The 24,833-nt window shown below is 50.2% G+C and overlaps 1 protein-coding gene across 4 annotated transcripts in view; it reads left to right on the forward strand.

Moving 5' to 3' along the window:
- sptbn5 (spectrin, beta, non-erythrocytic 5) overlaps positions 1–23,539 on the forward strand; it is a 38,332-nt gene extending 14,793 nt beyond the window's left edge. For 2 of the 4 annotated variants that reach the window (XM_078089171.1, XM_078089174.1), the window contains 55 exons: positions 14–263; positions 342–481; positions 579–678; positions 878–1,048; positions 1,123–1,287; positions 1,360–1,449; positions 1,608–1,744; positions 2,611–2,797; positions 2,896–3,005; positions 3,088–3,178; positions 3,248–3,364; positions 3,742–3,899; positions 4,175–4,307; positions 4,397–4,542; positions 4,696–4,810; positions 4,889–4,999; positions 5,079–5,258; positions 5,333–5,533; positions 5,746–5,895; positions 5,977–6,081; positions 6,161–6,349; positions 6,494–6,649; positions 6,751–6,942; positions 7,080–7,175; positions 7,396–7,517; positions 7,598–7,712; positions 7,941–8,048; positions 8,148–8,269; positions 8,366–8,528; positions 8,610–8,798; positions 9,161–9,238; positions 9,401–9,573; positions 9,638–9,728; positions 9,803–9,949; positions 10,094–10,216; positions 10,415–10,582; positions 10,674–10,762; positions 10,994–11,180; positions 11,300–11,368; positions 11,450–11,593; positions 13,490–13,686; positions 13,772–13,976; positions 14,051–14,230; positions 14,665–14,814; positions 15,178–15,395; positions 15,835–16,024; positions 16,475–16,651; positions 17,015–17,122; positions 17,203–17,907; positions 17,992–18,057; positions 18,493–18,576; positions 18,901–18,992; positions 19,184–19,300; positions 22,336–22,448; positions 22,524–23,539. In XM_078089171.1, coding sequence (XP_077945297.1) covers positions 14–263; positions 342–481; positions 579–678; positions 878–1,048; positions 1,123–1,287; positions 1,360–1,449; positions 1,608–1,744; positions 2,611–2,797; positions 2,896–3,005; positions 3,088–3,178; positions 3,248–3,364; positions 3,742–3,899; positions 4,175–4,307; positions 4,397–4,542; positions 4,696–4,810; positions 4,889–4,999; positions 5,079–5,258; positions 5,333–5,533; positions 5,746–5,895; positions 5,977–6,081; positions 6,161–6,349; positions 6,494–6,649; positions 6,751–6,942; positions 7,080–7,175; positions 7,396–7,517; positions 7,598–7,712; positions 7,941–8,048; positions 8,148–8,269; positions 8,366–8,528; positions 8,610–8,798; positions 9,161–9,238; positions 9,401–9,573; positions 9,638–9,728; positions 9,803–9,949; positions 10,094–10,216; positions 10,415–10,582; positions 10,674–10,762; positions 10,994–11,180; positions 11,300–11,368; positions 11,450–11,593; positions 13,490–13,686; positions 13,772–13,976; positions 14,051–14,230; positions 14,665–14,814; positions 15,178–15,395; positions 15,835–16,024; positions 16,475–16,651; positions 17,015–17,122; positions 17,203–17,907; positions 17,992–18,057; positions 18,493–18,576; positions 18,901–18,992; positions 19,184–19,300; positions 22,336–22,448; positions 22,524–22,678 — 8,335 coding nt within the window. In that variant the 3' untranslated portion in view covers positions 22,679–23,539. The remainder of the gene's footprint in view (positions 1–13; positions 264–341; positions 482–578; positions 679–877; positions 1,049–1,122; positions 1,288–1,359; positions 1,450–1,607; positions 1,745–2,610; positions 2,798–2,895; positions 3,006–3,087; positions 3,179–3,247; positions 3,365–3,741; positions 3,900–4,174; positions 4,308–4,396; positions 4,543–4,695; positions 4,811–4,888; positions 5,000–5,078; positions 5,259–5,332; positions 5,534–5,745; positions 5,896–5,976; positions 6,082–6,160; positions 6,350–6,493; positions 6,650–6,750; positions 6,943–7,079; positions 7,176–7,395; positions 7,518–7,597; positions 7,713–7,940; positions 8,049–8,147; positions 8,270–8,365; positions 8,529–8,609; positions 8,799–9,160; positions 9,239–9,400; positions 9,574–9,637; positions 9,729–9,802; positions 9,950–10,093; positions 10,217–10,414; positions 10,583–10,673; positions 10,763–10,993; positions 11,181–11,299; positions 11,369–11,449; positions 11,594–13,489; positions 13,687–13,771; positions 13,977–14,050; positions 14,231–14,664; positions 14,815–15,177; positions 15,396–15,834; positions 16,025–16,474; positions 16,652–17,014; positions 17,123–17,202; positions 17,908–17,991; positions 18,058–18,492; positions 18,577–18,900; positions 18,993–19,183; positions 19,301–22,335; positions 22,449–22,523) is intronic. The other 2 variants (XM_078089172.1, XM_078089173.1) reach the window with 2 other exon arrangements.
- Positions 23,540–24,833: the final 1,294 nt, after the last annotated feature.

The raw sequence follows: 24,833 nt of genomic DNA on the forward strand, positions 1-24,833 counted from the left end.
GTCCTCTCCTCAGGTGGAAGGAGACGGAGGAGTTGGGGAGGTCCCTGGGGAGGGGCTCATCGGACGGGACCACAGGGGGTGTCGACGTCCGGAGCACCCTGGAGAAGCTGGAAGCCGATTGGTCCAAGCTGGACGCGCTGTGGGCCAGCAAGGGGGCGCGCCTGGAGGAAGGGGCGGAGCTCCAGAGGCTGAACCAGGAGGGCGACCGCATCGAGGCGGCGCTGTCGGGGCACGAGACCCGTCTGAGGGTTGAAGACGTCGGGGTGAGAGGCGGTTCACAGCCGTATACGTTTGTAGATATATTCACCGTGCTTGTGATGACCATGCGTGCGGCGGTTCAGGACTCGGCGGAGGGGGTCTACGCTCTGCTGGGCCAACAGGACGAGCTGGAGGGTCTCCTGAAGGTTTTGGACCATCGGGTGGATCGGTTCGCCCAACGCAGCCGGGAGCTCGTCCGCCGGCGGCACCACGCCGCCACGCGGTGAGAGAGGCGGCGCGGAGGAGGAGGCGCTGGCGACCCGTCTGGTCCGACAGGAAGTGAGGTCATCGTTGTGTGTGCTTGTTTTGTTGTGCTGAAGCATCGAGGAGCGGAGCGACAGCGTCCAGAGGAGGAGCAGGAAGCTGCAGGAGAGCAGCAGGAAGAGGAGGAGTCTGCTGCTGGACTCCAAGAGATATCAGGTTTGTGTTCTGGGGGTCGAAGCGCCGGGTCGGAGACTCGAGGACTTTACCCGCAGCGTTTACTCAAATACTCCAGTTTGAAAGAGGAGAAAAAGTTCTCAGGAGGCCAGTAATAATCTCATCTTCATTACTTCGTTCCTCATTCATTTCAAACACGATGTAAGACGACAGACTGAGCATCGGTCTCCACTTCCTGCAGGAGTTCCAGAGGGACGCCGACGAGCTGCTGCTCTGGATAGAGGAGAAGTTCAAGGTGGCGGAGGACGAGTCCTACCGGGATCCCACCAACGTCCTCCCCAAGCTGAAGAGGCACGAGGCCGCCGAGAAGGAGATGCAGGCCAACCAGGTGTGGCTGGAGGGCCTGGTTCAGGTGAGCCGCTTCAGCCGCCGAGAACCTCCTGCTGTGCCCTCAGAACCTCTTTTAACCACGTGCCGGGTGTCCAGCAGGGGGGGGAGATGCTGGCCCAAGAGCACTACGGCAGCCAGAGCATCGGCAGGAAGTCCACTCTGGTCAGCAGCCGCTGGAGGAAACTTCAGGACAAGATGGCCGACCGCGGAGACAAACTGAGGCAGGCGGGGCAGCAGGAGCAGCTGATGGAGCTGCTGCAGGTACGAACAACACCTGGGTGAGGACTAACTCCTGGAGGCCAACGGAGTACTCAGCCGCTGTTCCTCCCTCAGGATGCCAAGCTGAAGATCGAGGCCATCCAGTGGATGCTCAGCAACGCCGCCAAGGGGCACGACCTCCGCTCCAGCCGGCAGCTCCTGAAGGTCAGCGGGGGTCGAGTCTACCTGACTAACATGTGGAAAAGATATTTCAGCCAGTTAACTAAACATGTACTGACTGATCGGACGGATGAACATGATTACAACATGAATCAAACCAACACACACATATATAATATCACGCATCCATAACTTCTGTAAAGGAGCATCAGCAGCTGGAGCAGGAGGCCAAGGACCTGGCGGAGAAGATCAACTCCATCGTGAGCCGGGCCAAGCTGCTCGCCTCCACCCACTTTGACTCCCAGAGGATCCTCCGGGAGACGGAGGCCTACCTCACTCTGTGAGCGCCCCCCCTTATATATACATGTGCATTCTGTCATATTACACGTGTAGAGGTCTGGGTTCCAAACAACACGCTTTGATCCTTTTTGGGGTTGGAGGTTAGCTTTCTAGTATTTTTCAGTGACGTCATATAAACGAATATATGAAGCAGTTCTGATAAATAATGTATAACATTAATTGCACTTTTCCCCCCTAATGGCACAAGTACAACTTGTTACTTACATCACAGGTCACTTAGCTGACGCTTGGATCCAAAGCCACATTTTACCCCCCACACACGGGGGGAGCAGTTAGGGGTTTGGTGTCTTGCTCAGGGACACTTCCACATGGGACACGAAGCAGCCGGGGCTCAAACCACCAACCTCGCGGTTCCCCGCGCTCCCTCCCTACTCGCCACGTCGACCCTGATTGTCAGACAGAAGAAGTTACGAGTTTCCAGATGAATCTTCTCTTCTCTTAACCGTCAACGAGAAATCGTATGAGATTAATCCTCTGAAATTCCACCAGCAGAATTGTTAACTCATAATTATCAATTTTTAAATGTTAACAACATAAAAATAATCAAAAAGAGACCAACAGTCATGTGACCGTACATGAAACTGGGTGAACTTCAGAGAAGAGGAGAGGATGTATGTCAATGGTTGGTATTGATGTGACGTGTTTGACTTCTCTCTGCTCTCAGTCGTCATGGTCCTGTTGCCATGGAGCAACACGCCAAGACCTCCGAGAGGAAAATGAGCCTCGAAGCCAAAAAAAAATCCTGAAACCCTTTTTTTTGGTCTCCGGGTTAAAACGTGATTCTGGTCCTTTTTCCTTCATTTTACGCATTAATTAGATAAATGAAAGAGGATCCGTGTGCCGCAGGTTCAAGTCCCTCCAGAAGCCTCTGGACCGGCGCCGGGCTCAGCTGGAGGCCTCGGTGCTGCTGTTTGGCTTCCATCACGACGTGGACCTGGAGCTCAGCTGGATCTCTGAACACGTCCCCGCCTCGGGATCCACGGGATACGACAAATCTCTGTCCGGAGCCACCAGCCTCCTGCAGAAACACAAGGTCATTGGTTATTGATCACATGACCTCACAACCGCTACGGGGGTGAAGTATCTCCGTCATGTGCTATAAACCTTCTTGCATTGGACGTGTTCTCACAGGAGCTGCAGGCAGAGGTGAACGGCCACCGAAAACACCTGAACCTCGTCATGGAAAAGGGGCGGGGCTTGACCAAGTCCAGCCAATCGGACGAAGAAGAAGTGCTCCAGAGGTGCTGTTGTGTCGTTTGGGACACTTTTACCGTTGCGATGTTCCGTCCTTCTCGATAAATTATGTATTTTTTTGGTTTGCAGGTGCAAACACCTGAGTGCAGAGTGGGAGGAGCTAGAGGAGGCCTGCCGGAAGAGAGCGGCTCACCTGAGCAAGGCCGTCGCCAGAGAACAGGTGAGGGGGACGGAGAGACGGACTTTTTTATTGGAGAAGGTTTTTGTGCTGAACGTGACCCGTCTCCAGCTGCTGCTGGACTGCTGTGAGCTGGAGTCCAGGCTGACGGAGACCCTCGCGCTGGTGACCACCGCCGACTACGGCAAAGACCAGCTGGCCACGCGAAGCCTCCTCACCAAGCACCAGGTAGACCACGCCCTCTGAGGGGGGTCAACCACAACACTTCGGCTTTGTTTAAACCTGTATTGAATAATACAAGACGGACGGCATGTAGATCAGCTGGTGGACAACCACAATGCACAGAGGAGGACACCGTAGACTTAAAATGTGTTCCGTACAAAACTCGGCTACTATAAAGTGTGAAGTTGTAATGACGGAACTGAAATAGCGGGGACCTCGGATCCTGCCCAGTGGAACTCCTTCTCACAGTGAACCTGAACACTTTATTTTCTTTTTATTTCTCCTGCACAGACTTGAACCTCCAAGATGTAATTTTATCCTAATCCTTGTTTTTCAACATCAAAATTGATCATTGCGGTGTGCAATTCCCCTGTGGGCCATAGGTGCTGGAGGGCCAGTTGGAGGTGCTGGAGGTGGAGGTGGAGGAGCTGGGAGACCAGGTGGAGGAGGCTGTTCACAACTGGAGCCTCTCGGAGCTCAGTGGGCCTCACGGTCGCCTCGGCAGCCTGAACCAGCAGCTTAAGCAGCAGGCGGCACTCAGGTGGACTCCACGATGTTCCATAAGTACTCCATGCCACAAACTGTATTTCACATTTTAGGATCTCTCTGCACTAAAAAGTCCTCTGTAACAAGGACGAGTTCTGCAGTTGTAAACTGCCTCTTCTCTGTGATTTATAAGCTAAAATATTTAATCAAAAAAGCCTCCATTTGAGCTTCACGTCACGATTAATCCAAACTATGGGACTTTTATTTTGAAAGGGTGGTGGCTTAGAGAAGTTCCAATCAATGCCTTGACTAACCCGTGTCTCCTTTCAGGGGTCAGAGGTTAAAGGAGGTGCTTCATCTGCACGAGTTCAGAAGAGAGTCCTCTGAGTTTGAGGACTGGATGGAGCAGCAGAGACAGTGGGCGGAGTCTCAGGACCTGGGCAACGACCACCAGCACGTCCAGGTTACATCTCTATATCGATAGAGATCTATCTAGATATACACATACATCTATATAGATCCACCCTGATACTCCTCTTTATTACGTTTCAGATGCTTCGCGGGAAGTTTGAAGGTTTCTTTCAACAGCTGGAGGTCGGAGAGGAGCGCCAGCAGAGCTGCAGAGATGTTGCTGCTCCGCTGCTCCACAAGAAGCATCCCCAGAGCTCCGAGGTCAGAGAGACGCTGCAGCAGCTCAGGTAAACACAGGTACAGGTGTTCCCTCAGAGAGAGACTCACATCTCAGAGAGGAGGAGACCTGCTCCTCCAGAAGATGATCGTTCTCAGAGGAGATGTGAAGTTCGTAAGAAGTCAAGGCTCTCTGGAGCTTCTTGTCTGACCTTTGTTTGCAGTGCATGCTGGGAGGACTTGAGGAGCGCGGCCAGCGAGCGGCGGGACCGGCTGCAGAGAGCCGAAGAGTGTCACCGCTTCTACCGAGACCTGAGCGAAGCCCGAAGCCTGATCCAGGTACAGCGTCTCCTCTCCAGATGTCACCTCCTGCTCAGGTGGAGCCCCTCAGACTGTCTCCTCCATCCTCCCCTGTAGGAACGACAGAAGAGCATCCCCGACGGCGTGGCCAAGGATCTGAGCGGTGTGACGTCACAGCTGAGGAAGCACGAAGCGTTGCTCCACGAGCTGGCAGCCACGGAGCAGCAGGTAGCGGCGCGGCGTTTCTCCATGTTGTTTATTCACTTCCTGTCCACGGAAGACTCCAAAACAAGTGATGTGCGTGCAGTTGCAGGAGCAGCTTGACACCGTGGACTCCATCCTGGATCTCTGCACGCCTCAGCTGAAGCTCCGCCTGCAGGAGGTTCAGCAGGAAGTGGTGGAGCGGTGGGAGGAGCTGCGACTCCACGCCGAGCAGAGGGAGGAGGAGCTTAAAGTGGCGTGTCAGCGATACCTGTTCCTGAACACGGTGAGGACGGACGGACTGGGAGACCCCAGCAAACACTTCCTTTACGCCTCGCGTGTCTTTGTGGGCCCCCCCAGGTGCAGGACTACTTCCTGTGGTGCGGCCAGCTGATCGGGGCGATGGCCGCCGAGGAGAGCATCAGCGACGTGGCCGCCGCCAACCTCCAGCTGGCGCAGCACCAGCAGCTGTGGGCGGAGATGGAGGCCCGAGAGGAGACCTACCAGCAGGCCGTGAGCATGGGGGAGGAGTTACGGGCGCAGGACACCAACAGGAAGGAGGTAAGAGTCCTTGAACGCATCGTGTCAGTTTAAAAAGTGATATTTCATTAAAACATTTTATTCTTTGTGTCTCCTTTAAGAACTTAAATAAAACGTTCACACACCAAATCAAACCAGATGCTCAATGAAACTATCATGTGACCATAAATCCCAGAAACTCTGTTTGTTGTTGCCTTGGTAACACCTAAACATGGCGGCGTTTCCTCCTCCAGGTGCTGGAGAAGCTGGAGGCCCTGAGGGAGGAGCGCCGCACGCTGGAGGAGCAGTGGAAGCAGAAGAAGAGCTGGCTGGAGAGCGTCCACCTGGAGCAGGTCTTCTACCGGGACGCCAACGCCGTGGACAAGACCTCCGGCTCTCAGGAGGTAACACCCACCTGTCGGGTCCCACACCGCCCCCCAGAAGGACCTGTCTGATTGATCGCCTGGTTGCTCCTCCCCCTACAGTTCCTGCTGCAGAACGGCACTCTGGGCGACACGGTGAGCGAGACGGAGGGTTTGATCAAACGCCACGAGGCCTTCGAGAAGCTGCTCAGCTCGCAGGAGGACAAGGTCTGCTCTTCTGCTGGGCCTCCTCGTTTCCCCAGCACCTATAGTATAATCCACCTGACCTCCCCCTTTGTCTCCCCAGCTGTCCTCTCTGGAGGAGATGGCCGAGCGGCTGAAGGAGCGTCTGAGCGCTGAGAAGAGCGGGCGGGTCCAGACCCGACTCAAGGCCCTCCTCCGGCGACGCCATCGGATCAAGGAGCTGTCTGTCAAACGCAGGGAGGAGCTGGAGCTCTCCAGGGCGCTGAGCGTCTACAGACGGGACGTCGCCGAGGTAACGGACTGATTGGTTGATTTTAAAGAGAGAGAGAGAAGAACTCTGGAGTCAAATACGGTTTGAGAGCAGATTGAAGCCAAAGAACAAGATTATTCCTGCCGCTTCGACGTCTCTGCGATTAAAGTGGTCTCCCCCCACCAGGCCGAGGGGTGGGTCTCAGAGCGGATGCAGAAGATGGTGGAGGAAAGTATAGCCAACCTCACTGATCTGCGGGCCAAGATGAAGCTTCTGCAGAAACACCAGGTGTTCGAGGCGGAGATCCTGGCTCACGAAGAGATCATTGGTGCCGTGCTGCAGGTGAGACGAGACCTTCTCCTTCAGGAGGAACCTCTGACGCCTGCTGCTTCAGACATCTGGGAGTCCTTCCTCAAACATATGAGACGCCCTCCTCCTTGCAGGCCGGGGAGGAGCTGGTCTCCCTTCGCCACCAGAGGTCCAAGGAGGTGAAGAGGAGCGCGGCCGCCCTGCAGCTCCACTGGGAGGAGCTGAAGAAGGCCTTAGCCAGCCGAGGGAAAGCTCTGGAAGACAACCGGGACTTCCTGGAGTTCCTGCAGAAGGTGGAGGAGGTGGAGGCCTGGATCCGACACAAGGTAGGAAGCTGATGGAGGGCGGGGGGGTTACATAGTGTGTGTTGTGTAGTCGTTTACAGTGAGTGTATTTACAATGTCACTGTGTTATTAGTGTACTCACAGTGTGTACCCCCCCACCCCCCCCCCCCGTGTCTCAGGAGGTGATGGTCAACGTGGGAGATGTGGGGAAGGATTATGAACACGGAGTTCAGCTGCTGAAGAAACTGAGCGAGTTCAGAGGAACCGGAGAGCGGGTGAATTCATTCATTCATCCTACTTTTATAAAAAGATACATTGTCCTATTTCAGTGTATTTTATATCTCAGTCGTGCTTTTATTTTGTAGCAATGTCTAACCCTGATGTTTGTGGACGCTGCTTGTTGCTGAATATCGATCCAAGTGCTAAAATGAAAGGACTTTAAATGTTACCCACAAACAGGATGTGTAATAAATAGACGTGTATTCGTACCTGAAGGAGGTGACGGTGGACGACGCCCACATCACCGCCATCAACAGACGGGCCGCTCGACTGGAGAAGAGACAGAGCGCCGACCAGCTGGGGACAGTGAGACGGAGGAGACAGCAGCTCAACGACAGGTGAGCCACAGCCGGGCTCACCTGGGGGCTCACCTGTGTCCTCCGGCTTCTCCCCTGGTCTCACCTGTGTTCTCTTCCAGGTGGAGTAAGTTTCACGGAGACCTGGTCAGTTACAGGAGGAAGGTGGAGGCGGCGCTGGTGGTGCACGGCCTCATCAGAGAGCTGGAGGAGGTCAGAGACCGAGCCAACGAGAAGGTCAGTCACATGATAACCTTCGACCCAGAAGAACTTCCTTCTCTCTGTGATTTTGGTTTCTCCCTTCAAAATAAAAGCACCGCTGCTCTTTGGAAACAGAACCATGTTGACTAGAAGTGGAGAACAACTAGAACATGTATTTGGTTCTACAGCCGATCGGGTTTTGGGGCTCAGGGGGGGGTCGAGGTCAGAGGTCAGCAAAGTTAAGCCCCTCCTCCTTCCCTGCAGATGCTGCTGGGTCAGGACTGCGGCGTGGACGTGGACAGCGTGGAGAACCTGATCAGACGCCACGAGGAAACGGAGCGGGAGGTTGGGGTCATCCACGAGAGGTCAAAGGTCAGTGTGGGGGGTGGGGCTTGTTGCATGGAGTTTATGCCCCAAATGAAGCATGAGGAAGTAAAGGTGGGGGCGGGGGCTCCCTCTGTCTTTACTCAGGACCTGCAGAAGGAGGTCTCTCACCACCTGAAGGCCCCGTCGGTGATGAGCAACGAGCTGAAGAAGAAACAGAAGGAGGCGCAGAGCGCTCTGACCTCTCTGGAGAGGGAGGTGAAACTCAGGTGAGATGAAGACAATATTACACTGAGGGCTCAGGTCTGTCTGGGGACACTTAGGGGGACAGTGGACCCGGACTCAGTGATCCACTGTCTGTCCAGGAAGGAGAAGCTGCAGGAGGCCCACCAGCTGCAGCTCTTCAAAGCCAACCAGCGCCTCCTGCTGGACTGGAGCCTCAAACAGACCGGCGAGCTGGCGGACAAAGGTCTTCCCAGGACCCGGGCCGAGGCGGACCGGCTGGCGGTGGAGCACCGGGATCGGAAGGTGAGAGCCGTCGGGGCCCGGTCCGGTTGCCATGGAGATCTTCTGCTTTTAGTGAATCACTCGTAAACCGTGTCGCCGCAGACGGAGATGGAGGCCCGGGCCGAGCGCGTCGACTCTGTCCGGGACTTCGGCCTGGGTCTGATCCGGTCGGGCCACGGCTCTGGGCCGGAGATCCAGAAAGCCCTGAGCCAGCTGGAGGAAGCAAAGGCTGGACTGGACCGGGCCTGGCGCAACCGGAGCACCACCCTGGAACAGGCTCGAGTCCTGCAGGTGAGGATACTTTAAAACGTGTGTCTCTGTATGTGGATCTGTACCACAGAGCCTCCTGCATCTGCAAGTTGACTGAGACCACTTCACAATAAAAGCATGTCACGGCTTTTATTGTGAAGGGGGAGCAGAAAAAAGCAAGTGTCTCTCAGACTTAATCTTAATACTGCAAACGTGTATCTAATGCGATTCTTTCATCAGTAGGCTCAACACATGAATAACACTTAAAAATAAATGAAATACAGAATATTATGTCAATACATTTCTCATGGCATAAACTCACAGCACAACACCAAGTTTCATATCAAGACATTAAGAACCCGGATGAGGAGGACTGAGATGTGATCATAGTCTTCATCCTGCAGGAGTTCCTGGATGCTGTAGACCAACGTGAGACCTGGTTCACCAACAAGGAGGTTCTGCTCAGCAGCCGGGAGGTCGGGGTGAGAACCAGCATCCTTCAGATGAAGAGGAGATGAACCTGTTCAGCTCCAGCGCCTCATCATGTTCTTCTTTGTCCTCTTCTTCCTCTTTGTTATCCTCTTCATTTTTATTTTCTTCCTCTTCCATTTCTTCTTATTCCTCTTCCTCTGTGGTGTGTGCAGAGCTCGGTGCAGGAGGTGGAATCTCTGCAGAGGAAGCAGGCTCAGTTCGAGGAGGCCCTGGAGGCTCAGCTGGACCAGGTGGACCAGGTGGAGAAACTGGGCCTGAAGATGATCCAACAGAAACACTACGACTCGGACAACATCGCAGCCAAGATCAGAGCGCTGGGCGCTAGGTGAGGACAGGATATGACATCATCACCTGCCTGTCTCTCTGTCTCCTCACCTGTCTGTCTGTAGGAGGAGCCAGCTGCAGCAGCAGAGCAGATGTCGTCACAAAGCTCTGGATGAATCCCTGAAGCTGCAGCAGTTCTTGTCCAGCAGCTACGAGGTAGTGAATCCATCAGACTGTACTGTGTGTGTGTTTGTGCGTGCATGTGGTAACGTGCGTGCGTGTGTCCTCAGGTGTGTGTGTGGCTCAGTGAGCGTAGCGCCGTAGCTCTGGATGAGAACTGGAAGGAACCAACCAACCTTCAGGCCAAACTGCTCAAACATCAGAGCTTCGAGGCCGAGATCCACGCCAACCGCTCCCGAGTGGACGCGCTCACCAAGGTTTACACTCTATTATGATGACGATCATAATATACATATAGTCGCTCTGGTGCTCCCTGTTAGAATGTATAGGAAACACTGATTATATAGTATTACCTGTGTGTGTGTGTGTGCGCGCGCGTGTGTGTGTGTGTGTGTGCACAGGAAGCAGAGGAGCTGCTCTCGGAGGTGAAGGTTGGGCTTCGTCTCAGAGAACTGAGGGACAGCTGGGAGGCTCTCATCCACCTCTGTAAGGAGAAGAGGAGCAGACTGCAGGAGGCCTACCAGGTACACACACACACACACACACACACACACACACACATGCATGTGGGATTACTGTAGTCTTAGATGTCACTAAATCTCACACACCGTCCCTTTAAATCTCCCTGATTGATTCAGTGGTTCTGTGAAAAGTGCAGAGGAGACGCTCACTAGAAAGTCAGCGTGTGCGTTGTGTGCATCGTGTGCGTCGTGTGCGTTCAGGCGCTGCAGTTCCAGCGCTCCCTGGACGACATGGAGCGGTGCGTGGGCTCCGTGGAGAGGGAGCTGATGCAGGAGGAGCAGGGCAGCGACCTGCCCTCCGTCAACAGGCTGCTGAAGGCTCTGCAGGGCCTGGAGGAGGAAGTGGACGGACACCGGGACAGAGTCCAGGTAAGCCCCGCCCCCTCTCTGCCACCTCTACGTCCGAGGGCCGGTGATGGTTGATCGGTTGGTGGATCCTGTTTATTGTCTTGTGTTTCAGGCTCTGGTGGAAACGGCGAAGGGCTTCCACTCTCAGGGGAACTTCCTGGCCGAGGAGATCCAGATCAGAGTGGCACACATCATCAACAGGTTTGACAGCTGAGGGGGAGCAAGTATTCTGAGATACGGTGGAAAGTACAATGTGTACCTCTGAGATATAGTATTCTTTGTTTTTATTCCAAATACTTGTGTGGATCTCTTGTTCTTCGTTGGAGGTGGAGGTCCACTTTACTGCAACAAAAGCTGAATACCAAATAAAACAAGCTGAGTGCTGCTGAACTCTCGTTACCCAACATCTCACCAGTAGCTCCTCCCCGCCAGGTACAACAGTCTGGCAGAGCCCCTGCAGAGCCGAAGGGACACCCTGGAGGCCCGGCAGGTTCTGTTCCAGTTCTACAGAGACCTGGAGGAGGAGGTGGCCTGGCTGAGCGAAAGACTGCCGAACGTCACCTCCGGGGACTGGGGGGTCTCGCTGAGCGGCACCCAGCAGCTGCTCCACCGGCACCAGGTCGACATGCACGCCGGGAACCATTGAACGCGATTCGGCAGCAATCATTGAAGTGGACTGTTAGACAATAGTTATTAAGTCCCAATTAAAAGCCCCCTTAACCTTCCTGCTTTCATCAGGCTGTGATGCAGGAGATCCAGAGCCGCAGCCCATTGGTCCAGGCCGTTCAGGAGGCGGGGCATAGTCTGGTGCCGAGCCGTCACTCAGTATTGAAGTTCTTATTTTGCGACGTAGGGAATAAAGTGATGAATAATATCCACCCCTCTCAGGTCAAAGGTCGTCACTTTGCGTGGGTCGACATCCGCGACCGTCTGGAGGAGTTGGAGGGTCTCCACCGGGAGCTGCTGACGGAGGCGGAGAGGAAGGGGAAACTCCTACAGGAGGCGCTCACCATCCACAGCTTCCTCTCTGAGGTGAGAGCTCATTGGTGGACAGCCGGGAGAAGCATTGTGACAATATCAGATGGCAGAGGTCACTAACTGGCGGACCGCGGCCCGGGTCCGGACCCAGACGCCGTCCCATCTGGACCCGGAACAAAAGCTGGAAAAAGACGGTTGTGATTTAAACTTGACGGCACACTTCTCGACCGGCGCATCTTTGGTCGTATTTACTGTCGTGACTTAAAGCACAGACCGATTGCTGACGACCTCGTCTCAATACTGTGGACAGACGAGACAGGTAGCGGCAAATTACAAATAAAAAGACGGTCATACTTCTGACTGCAGCACTAAACCAGCGTCTCATGAGCTCAGAGCCCGTTGTAACATCATGTTGTGGTGATATGTCATGGTAACATCATGTTGTGATGATATGTCATGGTAACATCATGTTGTGATGACATGTCATGGTAACATCATGTTGTGATGACATGTCATGGTAACATCATGTTGTGATGACATGTCATGGTAACATCATGTTGTGATGACATGTCATGGTAACATCATGTTGTGATGATATGTCATGGTAACATCATGTTGTGATGATATGTCATGGTAACATCATGTTGTGGTGATATGTCATGGTAACATCATGTTGTGGTGATATGTCATGGTAACATCATGTTGTGATGATATGTCATGGTAACATCATGTTGTGGTGATATATCATGGTAACATCATGTTGTGATGATATGTCATGGTAACATCATGTTGTGATGATATGTCATGGTAACATCATGTTGTGATGACATGTCATGGTAACATCATGTTGTGATGATATGTCATGGTAACATCATGTTGTGATGACATGTCATGGTAACATCATGTTGTGATGATATGTCATGGTAACATCATGTTGTGATGATATGTCATGGTAACATCATGTTGTGATGATATGTCATGGTAACATCATGTTGTGATGATATGTCATGGTAACATCATGTTGTGATGATATGTCATGGTAACATCATGTTGTGGTGATATGTCATGGTAACATCATGTTGTGGTGATATGTCATGGTAACATCATGTTGTGATGATATGTCATGGTAACATCATGTTGTGGTGATATATCATGGTAACATCATGTTGTGATGATATGTCATGGTAACATCATGTTGTGATGATATGTCATGGTAACATCATGTTGTGGTGATATGTCATGGTAACATCATGTTGTGGTGATATGTCATGGTAACATCATGTTGTGATGATATGTCATGGTAACATCATGTTGTGGTGATATATCATGGTAACATCATGTTGTGATGACATGTCATGGTAACATCATGTTGTGATGATATCTCATGGTAACATCATGTTGTGATGACATGTCATGGTAACATCATGTTGTGGTGATATATCATGGTAACATCATGTTGTGATGACATGTCATGGTAACATCATGTTGTGATGATATCTCATGGTAATATTGTAGCGACCCTGTTCAGGAGTGAGTGTGTTCAATCATAGGGAGTCCCTGTGCATGCTAGGCAGGGGGCGGCCAGTGATCAGGGGAGGCGGGTGTTCCCGTGTTCTGGGTTAGTCATGTTAGTGAGAAGAGTTCTGGTTAGTAATAGGAGTGAGTAATAGGAGTGAGTAACGGTACAGCTTACAGATAGCGTGGGACTGTCTGTTCACTGTTGTTCATGATAGAGAATAAAAGGATTCTTGCCTCCGTGTTGTGAGTGAGCCACGACACCCGACACGCTACAATATCATATTGTGACGTGACCTGTCGTTACCCTCACATCACGTCGTTACCATCACATTGTGACCGTATGATATCGGGATGATATGATATCACGACTTGGGCATCATAATAACTTCATATGGTGATTCCCACTCTTACTCCATAAACCCGTGTGTTGAGGTCTCTGAGCTGCAGCTGTGGTTGGCGGAGCAGCGGACCGGTCTGGAGTCTCGGGACTGCGGGAGGAGCGAAGAGGTGACGGAGGCCCTGCTGAGGAGGCTGGACTCTGTGGACGTGGAGCTGGAGAACCAGAGGAGGACGGTGGAAGAGCTGCAGCAGAGAGGAGCCTCACTGCAGCTCCTGGGACATCCCAACAGGTACACAGAGACACCTTAAGACTGCTGTTCTGAACACCTGCACACAGACCAGAGACATGAAAGTGTCTTTGCGTGTCTGTCCCAGCCACCTGGTCAGCGAGTGTCTCCCAGGCGTCCCTGAAGGCCTGGAGAATCTCCTCCAGCTCTCCGCTACTCGTCGCGCCGCTCTGGAAGACCAGCTGCGCCTCTTTGTTTTTGAGAGGGAAGCCAAAGAACTACAAACATGGCTGACCTCCAAGAAGACCCTGGCAGAGTCCATGGACTGCGGACAAGATCTGGAGGACGTAGAGGTGGGTCCGAATACCTGGAAGTAGTTTAGACTAACGTGGGTAATGGGTTTTGAAACCTCTTCCTACACCTGCAGGTCCATCAGAAGAAGCTGGAGGTTCTGGTGTCGGAGGTTTCGGGTCTGGGTCGGAGCCGCCTGACCTCGGTACAGCAGCTGGTTGGGGGGCTGCAGCCGTACAGCGAGGTCCGGAGGAGGGACGAGGGCCTCAGCGGGCTGTGGGACGACCTCATGGGCAGCATCAGGACCAGAGAACAGGTGCAGAGGTGGATCGGATGCCTTTATGCGTATAGGTTTATTTTGTAGGGACATTCCACATCAATATTATCAATACTAGAGTTATCCTGTCCTTTGACAGATGTCAAAAAGTCCCCCTAAAATACGAACATACGATTTAAAGATAAAGTTATTTTTCATAGATCATTTATAAATATGCAGAAATAAGAAGATTGTAAACAATCAGTGTTTATATTAGCAGCACCGCTAACGGCCAACAGCTAATGAATATGACATATTTTATCTCCTAATAATTTGAACTGTATGTTTTTATGTAAACTACCATATAAATGCCTTTAACAAAGTAAAAGATGAACATTTTGACTCCTTGATCCTTGTGGAGCAGCAACAAGCATCCTGTTTCGGCCGACATGGACCTACTCTCAGGTATCGGGTTTTATTTCCACGTCCTCCAGAACCTGCGGTCGGCTCGGGAGCTCCATCAGTTCCATCACGACGTGGACGAGCTGAGGGGCTGGATGGCTCAGAAGGAGGCCGTGCTGGACTCCGAGGACCAGGACCTGCACTCCATCCCGACTCTGCTGAGGCAGCACGAGGCGCTGGAGGTAGGGGGATGGCTTTTATTTTGGAGGGGAAATAAAAAGCTCCCAAATGGTACTTTTTTTCATTTCTATTATTTAGTTTTAGATCCTTTACGAAGCCCTTCACATTGATAAATTACAACAAACTAATTGTGTATTTTCCTCTTGGAATAATAATAACAAAACATTATAATTAATTATTTGATTTGATTTTGTATCATTAATGTGAATCTTCAGTCACTCAAGTTAAATAAATGGAAAATAAAAGGAAAATATTATTTGTTGTTTCAGAGCAGAAAAATATAAGTATTCTTATGAATCACAAGTACCTCAAAGTTGTACTTGAGTACACGTTGAGTCCACCTCGTCGGTCCTGTGTCCCTTCAGAGGGACCTGGTCCTGATCCAGGAGGAGGCCACCAGGACCCGGGAGGAGGGCCGGGCCCTGAGCCGGCGCCGGCCCGAGGTCAGCGCCGCGGTGACTCGGAGGCTGGAGGAGGTGGAGGCCGGCTGGACCGCCATCCGGGACAAGGCCTCCCGGCGCCGAGCCCAGCTGGACCGGGCCCAGGAGGTGCAGAGATACCTGTCCCATGGGAGCCAGCTGGTGTAGGTCCTCTTTGAAACATATTTACTGTTTATGAGATTAACATTCAAATAATAACTTGATGACAAAACTCATCGTTTAAACGTAATAACTATGATTATAATTGTCATCCTTCATATTGTAACAATATGTAGTTTAGCAGCATTAAAGGGGTCCACACATTCATCACTTTAATGTCAGTCAATCTGAGAGGGTTCTCGGGGGCCGGACTCAATCCCTGCTAGCATGGGGGGGGGACGGGTCCACTGGACTGGTCTCCAGGAGAGACACAGAACCATCACTCACACACTCACACACCTACACGGGGAGGAAGAGTCACCATTGACCCGCAGAGCACTGGTAGAAACACACAAGCTTCAGACTGAGAGGAACATTAAGAACACTTGAACTTTCAAAATAAAAGACTTCCCTGTCACGTCTTTCTCGTGCCCCCCCATCCAGAGCCTGGCTGAGGGAGACGCTGTCTCTGGTTGGAGGGGAGGTGCTGGGCGTGGGGGGAGGCGACCCGGAGCAGCTCCTGAAGAAGCATCAGGAGCACCGTGTCCAGATGGACAGACTGCTCTGCAAATCAGAGGCCGCCAAGGATGAGGGGAGGAGCCTGATGGAGGGCGGGACCTTCATGTCAAAAGAGGTAAAACACCAAAACCCGATCTCCACCCTCGAGACTCCTTCTGAGTCCGTGAGGATTTGGTTCTGTCTCATCATCCAGCGTTTGACTCCCTCTCCTTTATGATCCCTTTTGCCCACAATTACCCACAATTCACTGCATTTGGATGTTAAACACGGGGAAATCAGCATGGAGTATTAAATATACACAAACATTAGAGATGGAACAAAAAATACAGCCCATGAAATCAGATGACATTTGTTCATTCATTTACCAAATATGTCATTTTCTCAATGAGTAAATAGATTATTTAAAATGACCTTGTCTTTTGAGGACGGAGCCTGTAAGAGTAAAAAGTATGGAATGAATACCTTCTTGCATCATAGTTTTGGAGGTTGTCATGGTGACCTCACAGACTCAAACCTCGTGGGGACGTTGGGCTCCACATCTCACCTGACACCCCCCCACCCTTAGGTGGAGGAGCGCGTGTTGGAGCTGGAGGGGCTGGAGCTGCGGGTGGAGAAGCTTTGGGAGGAGACCAGGCTCCTGTATGAGGAGGAGCTGGAGATCTCCCTCCTGCAGAAGGAGCTGCAGCAGGCGGAGCGCTGGCTGAGCTCCTATGAGAGCTCGCTGACGGCCGAGGACTTCGGGGTGAGGAGAGCTCCACGGGGTCCTTTTTATAAGTCCACATTTCGGAGGGAATTACCCAGAATTATTATACATGTTCAATTCATACTAACATTATTTTCATTATTTTGCAAGTTCCCTCTGATGATTTTATGCTCTAGTGACCAGCAGGGGGCGACTCTTCTTCAACACAGCATAATGTTCATTTAGTAAATTACGGTCCATTTAGAGTCAAACAGACCATAAAGTAGAGGATGCTTTAGGGCGGGGCCACACGCTGATTGACAGGTCTCTAATAGAGATGTATACACGTCCTCCTCAGACCATATATGGTCACTTTCGGTATGCGATGGATCTAAACAGGGAACGCTGTTGTTGTTCCTCCAGGACTCCGTGTCGGATGTGGTGGAGCTCCTGAAGAGGCAGGAGGACCTGGAGGCCATGATCCAGGCCCAGAACGACCGCTTCATCGCACTACAGAAGAAGAAAACCCAGGTCGGTATGTTGGTTGTGGTTCCGTAGAGCCGGACGGCGCTCTTCTTCTGCCCCTCTAATGTTTCCTCTTTTCCTCTCAGAGGGAGAAGCGACTTGATGGAACCTCGGAGCTTCAGGACAGAGAAACTCCAGCCAGGGTTTCGTCCCCGAGAAGCAAACCGTTGACTCCAAAGACCTCCTCCTCCAGGGACGTCGTCCCCAGAATGAACGAATCCGTCTCATCGTCCACGCTGAACGGGACAAGAAGCCACTTGAACTCTGCTAGCCCCTCCCCCAGCCCCCAGGCCAGGAGGGGCTTCAGTCCAGGCAGGAAGAAACGGGAGGCGGGCGAAGACGCTGTTAGTCCTCCTGCTGGTCGCACCTCCTCACCGCACTCCTCTTCTCTCGAACGTCCCCCCTCCTCCTCTAAGACCTCCCTTTCTTCTTCCTCCCCCCCTGCGAAGGACTGTTGTCCCCGAGCCAAACCCCCCCTGGCTCCAAAGCCCGGAATCTCCTCCCACAACTCATCACCTGACTCCCCCCCACCAATCAGAGAGCTCAATGCTCCCACTGAGCCGCTGCCTCCTCCCACTGAGGAAAGACATCACCCCACCCCCGACTCTGCCCCGCCCGTGACAAGGGTGGAGCTCCACGACACGCCTCCCGGTTCTGAACCGGCTCCACCACCCGCCCCCCCGACAGCCGCTACACCAATCACAGAGGAGGAGAGCGGGTCGGCTGACCCGGCTCCGCCGCGGGAACACCGGACATCAGAGGACGCGGTGGAGGAAGAAGCCCCACCCGAGGTGAGCGCCCCGTCTCCTCAGCCGTCTCGACTTCATGGTTGTTACCAAATGCTGATTGGTCGGCGCTCTCTGTGATGTTGTCAGGTGACTGAGCAGCCAATCAGGATGGAGGGGACACTGGAGATCAAACTGAAGCAAGGAGGAAACAAGGTGAGAAAAGTGAAACTACCACACGGCTCTGGGCAGATGTTACGGTAAAACGTCAGGTTGTCATCGGCAACGACCTCCAAGCGCATTATTATACACCTGTACATATGATGATGAAGAGTTGTTTTAATCAGTATGAATTATCTTTTGATTTGTGTTCATAGAGGAGAAAAACAAATATATATATAGTATAACATTTAATATGTAGTAATGGCAGCGTAAAAACACGCACTGAGAACGGTGTTACTGCCTGGCTGTGATTGGCTGAGAGCTGTGTTTTTGCACCACTGTGATTGGCTGAGAGCTGTGTTTTTGCACCACTGTGATTGGCTGAGAGCTGTGTTTTTGCACCACTGTGATTGGCTGAGAGCTGTGTCTGGCTGTGATTGGCTGAGAGCGGTTCCTTTGCCTGGCTGTGATCGGCTGCTCCTCCTGCAGGGGATGGAGCACTGGGAGGAGGTGTTTGCGGTCCTGGACGGAGAGACCTTTGGCCTCTTCAAAGACAGAGCGTCCGCCGACGAGGTAACGCACGTTTTTATTAATACGTTAAATATGGCGGACTTTTAACTCTTGGTACTTTAATGACATCCGACATGTTGCTGGTGGACCTGCTGAAACTAGCCGTGATGTTTCGTCGTGGCGCAGGAGTAGAGCAGGTGCACCAGGAACAGCAAGGTTGGTGGTTCGAACCCCAGCTGCCCCATGTTGAAGTGTCCCTGAGCAAGACACCTAAACCCTAATTGCTCTGTGGGCAAAATATAAAAAGAGCCATGGGTTAAAAATAAAATGCCATATAAGTCGCTTTGGATAAAAGCGTCAGCTAAATGACCTGCAATGTTTCCTCAGAGATCCTCCAGGTGGCCTCCAGTCAATGTGGGCGGAGCCGTGTGCAGAGAGACCGCCCACCACCGCAGGAAGGAGAACACCTTCAGACTCATGTGAGCTCCTCCTCCATGCTGGTTATTCATATTCATTTATTTCATGTTAGTTTCACCTTCAACGGCTCCGAGATCAATTATAAATATATATTTATATTAATAATAATATATTGAGCTGTTTGAAACATTTTCCTTGTTGTTGAATGTGTGTGTGTTGTTCTAACTGTGTGTGTTGTGTCTTTGTGTGTCAGATTGAAGGACAACAGTCAGTTCCTGTTTTCAGCTTCCAGCAGAGAAATTCTGCTTCTTTGGGTGAAGAAGCTCCAAAGCGGCTCCGAGTCCACCGGCAGCGACTCTGAAGACTCCGGGTAAACGAGCACATTGACACGGGTAGACCCCCTGATGAGGAAAGAGCCCGATTGTTTCTTCATTTAATATTTAAGAATAAAAATAACTCCTTCATCAATTCCTGTGTTTTGATATCTGACCGACATTTATTTGAGTTCTTGTGAGAATTTCGCCCCGACCCTCCTCGTCCTCCCCCTCCTCCTCCTCGTCCTCCCTCCTCCTCCCTCCTCGTCCTCGTCCTCGCCCTCGTCCTCGTCCTCGTCCTGCTCTGAAGGCTGCCGCATGTTTCTGCGCCTTTTGCCCCGTTCATCCACACTGCTGCTTTTCATCACGGACACATTCGTCTCGTATTTCCCGTTTAACGGCTGCTGCGTCGGACAAACAGGCGACAGTGAAAACCCCGACGTTGTTTAGTGACAAATGAACCACATTAGCGCCGCTGAAAACGTTATGTCGCAACTGGTCCGACGTTTCCTAAAAAACAAACAAAAAACACGTAATGCGTGATTTCAAAGCTCGTCCAGCTGTTTACTGACGTGTGTCATGTTTAATGAAGAGACAGACAGACAGACAGACAGACAGACAGACAGACAGACAGACAGACAGACAGACAGACGATGATCTAAAGGCAGTTTTACTGTTCTACAAATTAGTTCACTAGTTTAATTTAATCATTGAGATGAAAGGTCTACGTGACATTTAGTACATTATTAGTGTGATGCTGCTTATGCTTCAACTGTAAAAGAAAACTGTGTGTGTGTGTGTGTGTGTGCACGTGTGTGTGTGTGTGTGCGCGTGCACGTGTGTGTGTGTGTGTGTGTGTGTGTGTGTGTGTGTGCGCGTGCACGTGTGTGTGTGTGTGTGTCGGTGCTTTATAGAGATTATCTAAGACGCTCTTGATTATTCTGCACAACATCGATCTCATTTACTAAATTTGCAGCATAATGCTGAGAACAGACTCCAAAAGCAGAAGGACGGCAAAAATATGCTACTGTGTTTTATTTATTTATTTTCTTATTAATATTTTTATTCCATTTTGACGATGTGTGCACTTTTGTTTATTAGCACACAGACGCACACACAGACGCACACACAGACGCACACTCAGACGCACACACAGACGCACACACAGACGCACACACAGACGCACACGCGGGCGTTTGCATCACAGTGTTGACGGGGTCAGAGGTTAAATCCGCACTAAGAAGATGTAGACTGAAGCTTTCATCCAGACAAAAGCTTCCTTGAGGAAACACAACAAGTATCTTTTATTTACCTTGTCAAATTTATGATAAAGCATTTAGGGGCGGGGCTAAACACTGATTGACAGCTCTCTAACTGAGCCGTCTATGGCGTCTTTGCGTCCCCCTCAGTCCTCGCTGATCGGTCTCCGGGTCGTCACGTTTTCTCCTTCCGGTCTTCATCAGAACAAGTGTGTGATTCAAAATGCGTCTTCTAACGAGTCTTTAGTACTTAAGTATTTAAACTATAGTTTGTCTTTATCGTGACGTCTTGACATAACAGTTGTTCACAAACTACTTTAATCACTCAATCATTTACTACTAAATATCTGGAAAGAATAGAAGAAAAACATCAACACTCTTTATTTTAAAAGCAATCATCTGTTAAGCTGTCGTTTTATTCCGCCGTTGATTTGATTTCCATAAATAGTCTAAAAACGAACGCAGACATAAAAGCGTCTCTGAAAGCAGCTTCCTGCCAGCTTCCCTTTTCACATCTGGCCTGTGGGCGGGAGGCCGCGGGACGGGAACCTCCCCGCTAGCAGGACCTTTCCCTTAATGAGCAGGTGAATTAGAAAAGACCCACGACGCCTCCGGTCCTTTCAGGCGCCTCGGCCTCCGAAGACTGAGGAGAAAGGTTTTAGCAGCAGTTGGTTCAGGACAAGAAGAAAATAATTGTAAAAGGCTGATGGAGATGAAAGAACCTGCTTAGAGATCAACGTCCAGTTCTTCTAAAGCTTCACGTGTTAAAGCTGCATTCTGTGTGGTGACCAGCAGGGGGCGACTCCTCTGCTCCCATAGACGTCTATGAGGAAATGACTCTACTTCTCTGTAGTGACCAGCAGGGGGCGACTCCTCTGCTCCCATAGACGTCTATGAGGAAATGACTCTACTTCTCTGTAGTGACCAGCAGGGGGCGACTCCTCTGCTCCCATAGACGTCTATGAGGAAATGACTCTACTTCTCTGTGGTGACCAGCAGGGGGCGACTCCTCTGCTCCCATAGACGTCTATGAGAAAATGACTCTACTTCTCTGTAGTGACCAGCAGGGGGCGACTCCTCTGCTCCCATAGACGTCTATGAGGAAATGACTCTACTTCTCTGTAGTGACCAGCAGGGGGCGACTCCTCTGCTCCCATAGACGTCTATGAGGAAATGACTCTACTTCTCTGTAGTGACCCGCAGGGGGCGACTCCTCTGCTCCCATAGACGTCTATGAGGAAATGACTCTACTTCTCTGTAGTGACCAGCAGGGGGCGACTCCTCTGCTCCCATAGACGTCTATGAGGAAATGACTCTACTTCTCTGTAGTGACCAGCAGGGGGCGACTCCTCTGCTCCCATAGACGTCTATGAGGAAATGACTCCACTTCTCTGTAGTGACCAGCAGGGGGCGACTCCTCTGCTCCCATAGACGTCTATGAGGAAATGACTCTACTTCTCTGTAGTGACCAGCAGGGGGCGACTCCTCTGCTCCCATAGACGTCTATGAGGAAATGACTCTACTTCTCTGTAGTGACCAGCAGGGGGCGACTCCTCTGCTCCCATAGACGTCTATGAGGAAATGACTCTACTTCTCTCTTGATTTATTCCCTCAGTAAACATTGTAAACATGAGTTTATGTCTCAGTCTCTAGTTTCAAGTCTTCTTCAACACAACATGATGTTCATTTAGTGAATTATGGTCCATTTAAAGTCAAACAGACCATAGAGCAGGGGACGCTTTAGGGCGGGGCTACATGCTGATTGACAGGTCTATGTCCGTTAGGCAATGCTAGCTCCGTCGCTAACATGTTAGCTCATCTTGTCTCCTCAGGAGGGCTTCGAGTTCTGAGAAGTTGTCCACGAAGGGGCCGGCTCCACCTAAACCCCCCCACACGTACTACAACAGGCACCGCTACCACGAGGACGGGGGGGTCTCCGCCACAGGTGAGACAATTAGCATGTCGCCCAACGACCACTTCTTTGATGAGCTTCTCTAAATCTGCAATCGCCTGCTTACAGAGAGACCTCAAACTCCGCCCCCTTCAGGGCCGCCTCCTGCTCCACCCCCCGACTCCCAGGACCCCCCCACCGAGACCCCCCAGCCGCCAGAGGACAGCAGCAGCAGAGACAAGTCGAAGAGGAGTGTCTTCAGGAAGTTTTTCACTAAGAAGTGAAGCTGCTGACTCACATAATCGTGCATTGATACCAGAATACTGATAATAATAACTTTATTTAAACGGCTTCTGTTTTACAAACATCAACACAAAACATTATAAAACACAAGTTACGTGTGTTATAAGCAGAAATGATTTCACGTCCAAAGTACTTTCATTTTATATTGCCTCCAAATGAAGAACCCATCGAGGAGCTTAAAATATATATGTATATATATATATATACGTATATATATATATATATACGTATATATATATATATATACACGCACACATACATGCGTGTGCTCTCAGAGGTTTTGTTAATCTGAGACATATTATTTAAAGGTAATCAATCAACAAAATACTTCATGGACAACAAAATCAATAAAATACATGAAACAACAAATAAAGCGATAAAACGAATAAAAGCTTTAGATTTAATTTTGGAGACAAGTGAAACCATGAATATCCATAAATCAATGATCAATAAGCTAACGAGCCAATGTGAAACAGACTTCATGTGATCTGAACAATCAGAGTTTATCCAGAGTTCATCGAATCTGTTGTTTATTTGTGGTGGAAAGTGAACCGATCAGAGATCAATAAGTGTGATCAGAGACGCCATCGAGCCTCGTTGACGCTGAACTCCTTTTCTTCCTTAATGAGGCTCAATGAGTCCAGCGCTGCGTTCAGGGCTCCAGGAGAAATCAGCCCCGATCAAAGCGATTGAGTCATCATTCATTATGTTCAACCTCCTCCTTGTTGGGTATTGATTACCGATCATTGTAGTGATTACTGAGTTAACGAGTATCGCGCAGGAAGAAGAAAACTCGTCGAATGATTTCTGTGAATGTTTTTAATTAAAAGTTTCCACGTGGACTTCCTGCTTTGTTTTTCTTCCTCTTGGGGATCAATAAGATTATTGATCTGTTGATCATCTACATCGTATTCCACACCCAGGTGTGTACTCTCGCTGATATAAACTGATATTGGTACTTGAGTAGTAGTAGTAATTGTAGTATTAGTATCTGGGCTTGTTATCCCCTCCCCCCGCCGCAGGGGGGCGCCATCGGGCCATTAATGATCCACCGGCGGGTCGTTCGGTTCCTGCGTTTGTTTCCAGCGGCTCGTATCGATCCGTGACCCCGCGGAGCCGACAGCTGATCGCTCTCACCTCCTCCTCCTCCTCCTCCTCCTCCTCCTCCTCCTTCTTCTTCTTCTTCTTCTTCTTCTTCTTCTTCTTCTTCTTCTTCTTCTTCTTCTTCTTCTTCTTCTTCTTCTTCTTCTTCTTCTTCTTCTTCTTCTTCTTCTTCTTCTTCTTCTTCTTCTTCTTCTTCTTCTTCTTCTTCTTCTTCTTCTTCTTCTTCTTCTTCTTCTTCTTCTTCTTCTTCTTCTTCTTCTTCTTCTTCTTCTTCTTCTTCTTCTTCTTCTTCTTCTTCTTCTTCTTCTTCTTCTTCTTCTTCTTCTTCTTCTTCTTCATCATCATCTTCATCATCTTCATCTTCTTCTGACGTCATTCCTCGTGCGTCTGTTCAGCTTTTCACTGCACGAGTTAATTTTTTTTATTTGATTCTCAAATAAAGGTTAAATATGAAATAAAACCAATTCTCTAATTCAACGTTTGCTGCTATATGTTTTATTTGACACTTAAATCGGCAGAAAATATTTCATATTTAAGAAAAACACACAATCACAATGATTGAAGTAATATATATTCTAACCATAATGTGCATTTTCATTCAATACATGAGGAAAAATACAACTCAGAGCATAAATAGTGAAAAATAAAACGACTCAATCAATAAGCAAACTGTTTATACATCATGTTTTTTATTAAATCAATAAGCGTTTTTACCTTAACTGATTTATGAAAGTCTTTAAATCTCCCACTGATAATATCATTTACTTTCCCTTTGAAGGAAATTAAAGGTAAATGAAAGGACTTGAAAGCTAATTGTACATTTTATGTACTCAGTTCTCTGGTCCGGTTTCTTCTCATTCATAACGTTAGTTTTCCATGAGAAACAACCAAATAAAAATAAAAATATCTCCATAAAATCAACACCTTAAGTATGGAAAACACACTCAGGACTCCTGGAAACCCAATCTCAGTCTGTGAAAACCCCTCGTTAGCGTTTAGTCCCCTTGTGGCCTCCTAGAACCACAAAGACTC

This window comes from Gasterosteus aculeatus, chromosome 15 (assembly GCF_964276395.1).
Source record: "Gasterosteus aculeatus chromosome 15, fGasAcu3.hap1.1, whole genome shotgun sequence".
NCBI lineage: Eukaryota > Metazoa > Chordata > Actinopteri > Perciformes > Gasterosteidae > Gasterosteus > Gasterosteus aculeatus.